Source organism: Vidua chalybeata, chromosome 7 (assembly GCF_026979565.1).
Source record: "Vidua chalybeata isolate OUT-0048 chromosome 7, bVidCha1 merged haplotype, whole genome shotgun sequence".
NCBI classification, from domain to species: domain Eukaryota; kingdom Metazoa; phylum Chordata; class Aves; order Passeriformes; family Viduidae; genus Vidua; species Vidua chalybeata.
Genome location: NC_071536.1, coordinates 1,974,254 through 1,983,848, shown reverse-complemented (window position 1 = coordinate 1,983,848; position 9,595 = coordinate 1,974,254). Strand labels below are relative to the sequence as shown.

The window sequence follows — 9,595 nt, the reverse complement described above, 5'->3', positions numbered from 1 at the left end:
CAATGGATTTCAGCATCATCCCCCCAAGGAAAGCCTTTGGTCCAGCCCTTCATCCCTATTTCAGACTGTACAGGAACATTGTGGACTTGTTCCCCCTCTACCTGGAGCCTTTCAGCAGTGCAGAAGTTCAGCTATTACAGCCCTGCATGGGAGAGACATTAATTCATCTAGGAAATGTTTCTAAAGGTTTTGTGGGCAATCCTTGCTTGGTTTCATTGATGAAAATTTGTATTCTGGGAATGTTTGAATTCATTTGACTTTTCCAATGTGTGTTTGCTGATGTTTGCAGATGGAAATGGAGAAGAGATTGTTGGAACCTTTAAATAGAGCAGTGCTTGATACGGTGAGGTGGCGCTTTGTGCTTTCTGTTTAAAATAGCAGCTGAATTCTGTCACATTTTGTTTGGTATAACTGAGAGCACAGCCAACTGAAAGCACTACAAATAGCATTTATTTACATGGCAAAGCATTGTATCAACCTTCCTTTCCAGTGTCCAGGAATCATGGAATCATAGACTCACCAGAGGAAAGGACCTGCCAGGATGATGGAGTCCAAGCCCTGGCCCTGCACAGACACCCCAACAATCCCAGCCTGTGCATCCCTGAGAGCATTGTTCAAATGTTCCTTGGGCTCTGTCAGCCTGGGGCTGTGCCCATTCCCTGGGGGAGTCTGCTCAGTGCCCCAGCACCATCTGGGAGAAGAACCTTTTCCTAAAATCCCACCTGACCCTGCCCTGACACAGCTCCAGCCGCTCCCTCAGGTGCTGTCCCTGTCACAGAGAGCAGAGATTGGAGATGTCCTCTGGGAGGAAGCTGCCAGCCATGCTGAGACCTGCTCCCTCTCTCTCCTCCTCTTCTCCAAGCTGACCAAGCCAATTGACTTTAGCCGTTCCTCATACAGCTTCCCCTCCTGTCCCCTCATCATCTTCACTCCCCTCTTTGAATACTCTCTGCAGGCTTTGTATCCTTATGATATGTTCAGAGAGGTTGCTGCTCTTTTCTCCCTGCATCTCATGACCCAGCTGTACTGTATGCTGTGCATGACACCATCCTGGGGGCTCCAGCACTAACAATAGCAGTGGTATTTGTTTACATGTGGAAACATTTCCTGCTGAAAAGTAAAGGGCTTTCACTGATTCACACGGCAGTTAGCTTGCACCATAAATTCTTGAGATAAGATTCCTTTCTGGAAGTTATTTTTCCCATAGAATTTGTCTGCCTTGGATGTGAAAATTGTGCTATTTGTTCACTCCCTTCCTATATAAAACCTGTGGAATCCTTTAAACCCTTCAGGGAAATCCCAAGGACCTTGCCTTGTAAGAATATAGCCTAGAGTCTCCACCTAGGCTTAAAGAGAAGACTTCTGCCATGGAGCCTTGCAACACCATGATCCACCTCAGTTCCTTTCCCCATATGTCCCAAATTCTTGTGGTTTTTCCTTTCCCTGTTTCCTCATTGGTTGTGGTATCTCTGGTGGCCAGCCCTGTCTTCCCTGTAGGCCAATGCCATCAGACCACTGGCCTCTGACCCCTACTTAAGCTTGTGCAGAGCACAGGGCCAGGTCTTTGTCCCTGATCCCTTTGGCATGGTGGATGCAATAAACCTTTGCTGGAATACATCATAAACAGACCCTTCCTGTCTTTCCTCCGCTGAGCTATGTGTGTGAGTGGATTTGAAATGGCTGTTCTTGTGGCCTCACTCAGAGCAGCTTCTGAAGGAGACGCTTCAAAGAAGGCTGCAGCATTTCTACCACCCTGCCACGTGGCAACAAAAACCTGCTGTGTGGTTCCCGAAGCTCTAGTGATCTGTTGTTGTGTGAATGTAGCAGTGAAACCATGTTCTGTAAGGCCTGAATTCTGGAGTCAGTCCGTGTCCAGTGCTGCACCCAGGGGCACCAGCCTGTGCCGCACACGCTGCTGCAGCCAGAGGCCGCGCGGGCTCTTCTCCAGGCTCCCGTGGGCCCCAGCCGGGTGCCGATGGAGCCCCGGCCCGGCGGGGCTGCGGGGCGGCACCGCGGCTCCCCGGGCAGCAGCCGGCCCTCTGCCCCCTCCAGAGCCCGGCGCCAGCGGCTGCTGGCCGGGCCTCAGGGCTGTGCGGGCAGGGGAGGCCGGGGCTGGGCTGGCGGCCAGCCCGGGCCCTCGTGGCTGCCCAGGCCACAGCGCCGTGACCGAGGGCCCCCTGACACCGTGGGGAGGGCGGCCGTGTCTCCTCGAGCAGGGCTGTGGAGGTGCTGCTGTCCCGGCGGCTCTGGATCCCACAGAAACAGCACCGGAACGCGCACGAGAACAGCAAGTCTGCGAGCACTTCCCCTGGCTGCTCCTTTAGTGTGTTCACAACACACTGAGAGACACAGAACACCACCTCCTTCTCCTCTAAGAGTTATCCCTTTCCTCTGCATTTCCCAATGCACCAGTTATTAGCTGCTGGCTTGAGCTAGACACACAAACAGTGCTGCATTAAACTTTGAACTTGGCTGTTTTTCTGTTCCAGCATGCTTTAAAAATGCGCAGAAAAGTCCAGGGAGACATGACTGTGTCTCTGTCCTGTGAAAATCAATAGCTGTTGGTGCTTTTGTGTTGCTGCTTTTTTCTATGGAAAGAGCAACTGGGGAAGGATGGGCCAGGGTATAGAACTGGGGAGGGATGGGAGTGCTTAGGGTACAGACTGTCCAATGGGAAAAAGGCTTCAGGGATGAGCAGGGATGGGGTGACATAATCCAAAGCAATGAGGGAGAAGGGAAGGAGTGGTTTGTGGAGGGAAGCAATGGGGTTATCGAGAACAAGGAACTTTCTAGAACTTGGGGAGATGACAAGCATGAACTGACAGATGACAGATATGTGTTCATCTGCATGGGGAAGCAGGGAACTCTGGGCAAGTGTTCTACACAAATGAAGCCTCCCAGGGCATCCCTGAGCTGCTTTCCCCAGGGGTACATCCCAAAATCCTGTTGGGCTGTCTCAGACACTTGGGGTCGGGGATTCCTTCCAACCTGGGCCACTTTGGGTGGGCTGGGGGCAGCCCCAGGGCAGGTGACAGTGTTTCCAAGGGCCCTTTGTGACATGGTGCTGCACAGTCACCGTGGCATTGCATGGGAAACGGGTGTCCAAGGGCCCTTTGTGACACGTGGTGACACAGCAGCTGGTGGTGCCAAGAGCACGCCACAGTGCTCAGAGCAGGCGACGGGACAGGACGGGACAGAGCAGTGCCGTGAGGAGTCCCCTCACAGCTCACTTGTTCGTGTCCGACCCGCAGCTTTTCTGAGGCGTTGTTCCTGCAGCTGACCTCGAGGCCTCAGCACAGCACTTGGTGACCCGTGGCCTTCCCGAGGCTTCTGTTCTGCAGGTGCCCTTGAGGGCAGAGGGTGGGACTTGGTGCCCTGGAGCTTTTCTGAGGCATCTCCCAGCCCTGCCGCCAGTGCCCTCGAGGCCAGACCACAATCCCTGACAGGAGTCTCCTGTCCTTGTGGCAGGAGCCCTTGAGACCAGAGGGCAGGGCTTGCTGTCCTGTAGCCTTCCTGAGGCTTCTCTCTGGAAGGTGCCTTCCAGACACGACTGCAGGACTTGTTGATGTGGAGATTTTCTGAGGGATCTCTCCTGCAAGTTCCCAAAAATCCAGTCAGTGGCATGGAGAAGAGACCCCCAAGAGTGCCCAAGCTGGCCTGGGTGGAGGAAAAGGAAGAAGGCCCTGGAGCTGCACCAGCACAGGAGACTGAAAAGGTGGTGGCGTTCCATCCACCGCAGGAGGGTGAGTGGCAGAGCTGGGCCACAGGGCTGGTGCCTGTGGCCACCTTTGCCCCATCCCATCCCATCCCATCCCATCCCATCCCATCCCATCCCATCCCATCCCATCCCATCCCATCCCCTGGGGACGTGCATATGGAGACGAAGGAAGAAGGGCCTTGCTCCATCCCCTGGGGCATCCCGGGGCTGTCCCTGCCTGGGGAGAGCAGGGCTGGGCTGTGTTCTCCGGCCTCTCCCGCAGCCCCTCAGCTCTGGCTGTGCTCACTCCTTGCCAGATGCAGCCCTGGACCTCACACAAGAGCAGGAATCCACCCGTGGCCGCTTCCGCAGAGCAGCGCAGGTACCTGCAGCCATCCCCACCTGGGCTGGGCCTGCTGTCACTGCTCAGCCCAGCACCGTGTGTGGAGCACTCCATGCAACATCCCTGGCTTCTTGCCCTTCTCCTACAGCTCGTTTGCAAATTCATCAGGAGCATTCGGCAGGAAGGGACCCTCGCCAGGGGCGCTGGGCTCAAAGAATACTCAGAGGTCCTCAAACATGAGTCCAGTGCTGCCCTGCTGGATTTGCTTGTGGAGAGGGGTGTTTTCAGAGCAGAGCAAGTAAGCAGCCTGTGGCCAGGCTTCAATTCCCTCATGAGTCACATGGCTTCCCAAGCCACTAGTGTTGGTCCCTGTGAGCCTTTGAGGCCATTGCAGTGTGGTGGGAAGGGAAGCACTTCTCTGGGGACACTGGGAATGTTGCTCACTTCTGGCAGCCTTCCAAATTGCCCTGTGCCTTCTGCAGGTGCCTGCCATGGTGAGATACATCCACCAGTGGCTCACGGCCAATGATTCTGCTGAGCACAGGCTGGACAACACCCTGCTCCATCTCACGAAAGCACAGCCAGAAGACGCAGTAATGACACTCCTGCGTGTGGCCCCATCCTGTGACAGGTATGGGGCCCACCTGCCCAGAGGGCTCAGGGCTCCCCCCAGCCCATCGCCCTGTACAGCCTGTCCCAGGTGTCTGACCAACAGAGAGTTCCAGGGCCCTCTGGCTGCTCCCTTTCCCAGCCCTGGCATGTCAGCCCCCCAGGCCTGCTGCCATGCTCCCTTGCTGCCCCTCAGGGGCCATGCCCAGGCCAGGGTGCTGTGCCTGAGACCCCCTGAGACAGAGCTCTAACCCCACAGAGCTGCCATGGCCATGTGGAAGACCATCATGTGCTCACCCAGGACTGCGAAGGTGGTGCAGCTGATTCTCCTGGATGTGCTGGGGAGCTGGCCAGAGTACAGCACGTGCACCTCCGATGGGGACAAAACGGGTGTCTTTGCCCTGGCTGTGAGTTTCTGCCAGTGGCCTTTGCTGGCCCCAAGGCTGCCTCTCCAGCAGCTCTCCTTCCTCCTTCCCCCACTGCATCTGCCTGCCTCAGGCGCTGCCCTGAAACCTGGCCTAGGGGCAGCTGCAGGGCCACCGGTCCCGCTGCTCCCCCTGTGTCTGTCTGGGCCTCTCCCTGCCACGCTCGGGACCTGTCACACGGACACCTCGGCACTGAGCGCTGTCTCGGGGGCTTTGTTCTTTGCAGGCAACTGTGGTGATGTGGAAGATCCTCCAGGAGCCCTGTGTCCCACACAACGTGAAGCTGCATTTCCCCCGCCTATTTGTGCGTCTGCTTTTCCAAGTCTTCTTCAGCACTGAACAGATGCCAAAGAAGGTCCTTACCTTCTGGAAGGGATGCCAGGAGCAACACGGCCTTGCCACCAGCCCCAACAGGTGCTCCATCCCAGTCCTTCTGTCCCTGCCACATTGCCAGGGCAGGAGGCACTGCTCCCAGTGTGACCTGGGCTTTGCTCTGCACTCAGGTTTGCAGTGAGGACCCTGAGGTCCCTGCTCTGCTTTCTCCAGTGTGAGCATGTGGTGATGTCAATGGAATGCAAGCGTGGCTGGGACACGCTGCTCTGTGCTGACACCCACCACTATGCCGTGGGTCTGCTGGCCAGGTGAGATCCCCTTCTCCCCGCTGCCTCTGACATTTGTGCTCTGTGCCTGGGGTGCCCCACACAGTCCCCGTGGTCGTGGGCCAGAGGGCCTCGTCACCGAGTGACGGCCAAGCAGACTGGAAAAGGCTGGGAGAGGAGGGTGCCCAAGAGCAACCAACTCCTAAATGGGCCAGGTCTCCTTGCTGGAAGGGTGGTGGGGAAGATGAGAACTCTGTGAGTTACCCCTGGAGGAGGTTTGCCCCACTGGCTCAGGTCTTGTTTCCTTTTTCCTCTTGTCAGAGAATTGCGCCAATCATCCATAGACTTTTGTCCCGGGATTGCATTCTACCTGCTCAGGCTGCTCAGCAAAGAGATGCCATACTGGGATCTGCCTGCCCTGGCCTTCCTGGTGGAGGTGAGCCTGTTGGCCAGCGCTGCCTCGCTGAGCTGCCTCCCAGCTCTCTGCCCTCTCGTAGCCGCAGCTGCTTGGGACGGTGCCCACGCCCTGTGCTGCTGCCTGGGCCCAGCCCTGTGCGGTTCTGGGCTCCTGCCGGCCGGGTCCCCTGTCACTGCCCTGTGCCTTTCAGGTCCTCGAGTGCCTGGACTTGAGTGAATGCAGTGACGATGTTCTGGAGATCATGTCAAAGAACCTACAGCGCGAGTGCAGGGAGAGGCGTCGCCTGGCACTCAGAGGTCTCACGGTGCTCAGCAAGGATCCCTCGATGGTGAGAAGGGGGCAGCGGCTGAAACCGTGCAGGCAGCGTGGGGCTGAGGAATGCAGTTGCTCGGGCTTGGCTGGGCTTCCCGTGCTGTGGCAGCTGCTCCCAGCTCTCCTGCCTCCCACTTCAGCTGCCCGAGTGCTTCGGGACAGGCCTTTGCCGCAGGGTGGTGTTTCACAGACTTGTGTTCCACACAGGCCAAAGGAATGTGGAGCCTGACTGAAAATCTTGTGGAGCTGCTGGAGGAAAATGATAGCGACATGGTCTGGATGACCACTGTTCTACTCAGATATTTATTCCTCCATAATCGTGCCCCAATACCGAGCCCCATGGCCCTGCAGCTGGCTGAGGCGCTCCTGCCCCTCTTTGACAACGTAAGGCTCTGTGCCCCCAGCCACGGCCTCTGGATGCTGCCTGGACACATTGTGCCCTGTGGAGATGCAGGTCTGCACCAATGTGGGCCAGAATCAGGTGATGCTGAGGTCTTTTGTCCTTCCTTCCTACAGGATGATAGCCTGGTGCAGCTGTGCTCCATGTCTGTCTTTCAAAACATGCTGGAGTTATTAATGGAAGAGGGAAGAAAGGCCCTGAAGTCACCTGTGCGCCAGAGCCTGCTGCCACTCTCCTTCCACTGCCATGATGAGAATCAGCATGTGGCAGAGGTGAGGACTCCTGGGCTGCTGCTGTCCCTCTGGGAGGGGGCTGGGCTGCCTCCTGCCCTGGTGCCTGGTGGGCTGCAGCCTCCTCCAGGCCTTGGCACTGGATGCTCCTGTGCCCTGGGCTGTGGGGCCATCTCCGTGTCTCTGCTGCTCTCCAGGCCTCTCGGGAAACGCTGTATTCTTCAGCCAGATTCCTGAAGAGGAGGGACATCGAACAAATGCTGCAGGTGGATCAGACATGGAGGTTCGGCGAGGGCCTGGTAAGGACGGCCTGGAAGCCCCAGGCTCAGCCTGGAGCAGCCCCCTGGGTGCGGTGCTCAGTGTGTGGGCTGGCAGCTGTGCCCCTGCCCGCTGCTGCAGCCAGAGGCCGCGCGGGCTCTTCTCCAGGCTCCCGTGGGTCCCAGCCGGGTGCCGATGGAGCCCCGTCCCGGCGGGGCTGCGGGGCGGCACCGCGGCTCCCCGGGCAGCAGCCGGCCCTCTGCCCCCTCCAGAGCCCGGCGCCAGCGGCTGCTGGCCGGGCCTCAGGGCTGTGCGGGCAGGGAGGCCAGGGCAGGGCGCAGGGAGCGCCCGGGCCAGGGGCTGAGCCCGCGCCAACCCTTCCCTGCTGCCGCTCTCTCCAGCTGGCAGAGGACAGGAGCCGAGCGGCCGAGCACCTGCGCCGGGCCCTGCCCTACCTGCAGAGCCCACAGGAGCCCCTGCGAGAGGCGGCCGTCAGGTTCATGGGTGAGCCAGGAGCCCGGGCTCCCTCCCCGCCCCGCCGCAGCTCGGCCCCAGCCCCGCCTGCTGCCCCGGCAGCGCCATCCGGGCCCGGCGCCGTGGAGCCCCGCCTGGCCTGGGCGCTGCTGCCGCCCTCCGGCAGCCGTGCCCTTGGGCGGCAGCGTGCGGCAAGGGCCCGGGCTGAGCCCTGCCGGGCCACGAGGCCGTGTGGCCACAGGGCTGGCAGCGCCGCTGGCAGGGAGCTGTGCCGCTGGGCCCTGACAGGCTCTGTGTTCACAGGGATGGCCGGGCGGAGCTTGAGGGGGCAGCAGGGAGAGCTCCAGCTGATCTGCAATGGTGAGTGAGGACAGCGGGCTGACAGCGGGGGCTGGTGGGGGCAGCTGCCATCCCTGCCCTGGCTGCAGAGGGCTCTGCTCCCTGTGCGGAGCAGGGCTGGCCTGGGCAGAGCACACAAAGATTCCAGGGAGACATGGGGGATTCGTGGCCCGCAGCTTCGGCCTGATCCCTATGGTCACTCTTCCTTCCCATGAAAAGAGCCGGCTGGAATGGCCCTGGCAGGGGGCTCTCCTCGGCTCCCCGCTGAGTCAGGATCTGACCATGGCTCTGTTCGTCTCTCTTGCAGCCCTTGAAGAAATGGTTAATGACAGCAGTCCTGCCATCAGAAACATGGCAATTGAAACAGGGTTTGTGATCCGGGCAATGCAGAGAGCTCCCTACTCCACATTCCGCAGGCTACGAGATCAATTCCGCAGCGCATGGAAGAGATGGCCTCGTCTATGCAGCCCTACCTTCCTGTGCTGCTGGATCCCTGTGGAGACCTGATCTGGAAGGCTTTGCCTGCTGGGGCCACTTGAGCCAGCAGCTATTTTATTTTTCTTCAAGTTTTTTGTTGTCATATTTTCATTTTGTTTAGTATGTAAATATAGTATGTGTTATAAAAGACAGACTCCCAGGATCTTTCTTTTGCTACCCTGGATCTGCAGGACATTTGGGAGGAGGGGGAAAAGGGTGCTTGTGCTCAGCAAGTTTCCCAGTCGTGCAGTGTCGCAGGGAAAATGGCCAGAAGCCCCCTGGCCTTTGGGGGTTCTGCTGAAGCCTTTGTGCTGCCCACAGAGCGGGTGGGCAGGGCCGGAGCCGCGGGGATCCCTGCGAGAGCGGTGCCTGGAGATGGCCACAAGGCCTGTCCCAGGCAGGAAGCGCCATCCGTGTCCTCCTGCCCGTGTGTTGCTGGCTGGATTGCTGAGGGCTCTGAGGTGCCTCTTGATGGGGCTCCCCTGGAGCTGCTGTGGGGCTGCGGCGCTGCTGCCGGGCAGGTTGGCCGGGCTGGGGGAGACCCGGAGGGGCTGGGGCAGTGGGCAGCCCTGAGCAATTGGGTGTCAGAGGCCACAAGCAGCCCCCAGGCAGCCGCCTTGTTCCTGGCACCCGGCTGCTCTGGCGCTTCCTCAGTGGGCGGTTGGAGGGACCCCCTGGAATCAGGCGTGGAACCCTGGTCCTGGCCTTTCAGGGCTGTGAGGCCAGGAGTTGTGGGGCTGGGCGTGTGCCCTCGCTGTGCTGAGACTGGAGTCCCTGGCCCCTCAGCCTTAGGCACCGAGCTTGACTGCCTGCTTGCTGAGTCTTGTTGCTGTTGCCGTGGGGGATGCCAGGCTCTGTGGGTTTAGACATTATTGAGGGAGAAGAGCAGCAGCTTTGAGCCCAAGAGGGGCCACAGAAAGGCCCTCTGGGCAAAGGGCATTGCTGGCATTCCCAGGGCAGGGACACACGAGAGTGCAGCGGGCACCTTCAGGGTGCCACGCTGGCTTTGCTTTG

At 59.2% G+C, this 9,595-nt stretch overlaps 1 protein-coding gene across 2 annotated transcripts; it reads left to right on the top strand.

Annotated features, from left to right (window-relative positions):
• The first annotated feature begins 3,132 nt into the window (after window positions 1-3,132).
• LOC128790489 (uncharacterized) lies at window positions 3,133-8,727 on the top strand. Of its 2 annotated transcripts, none has more exons than XM_053947267.1 (15): window positions 3,133-3,743; window positions 4,021-4,079; window positions 4,189-4,338; window positions 4,523-4,671; window positions 4,909-5,056; window positions 5,301-5,488; window positions 5,578-5,715; window positions 5,995-6,109; window positions 6,282-6,419; window positions 6,611-6,787; window positions 6,920-7,075; window positions 7,231-7,332; window positions 7,693-7,795; window positions 8,069-8,125; window positions 8,412-8,727. In XM_053947267.1, exons 1-15 carry the CDS (start codon window positions 3,566-3,568, stop codon window positions 8,609-8,611), a joined length of 2,058 nt encoding a protein of 685 aa, XP_053803242.1. In that variant the 5' UTR covers window positions 3,133-3,565; the 3' UTR covers window positions 8,612-8,727. The 2 variants fall into 2 exon arrangements, with proteins under 2 accessions (XP_053803242.1, XP_053803241.1); XM_053947266.1 differs by having other exon boundaries at window positions 4,015-4,079.
• Window positions 8,728-9,595: the final 868 nt, after the last annotated feature.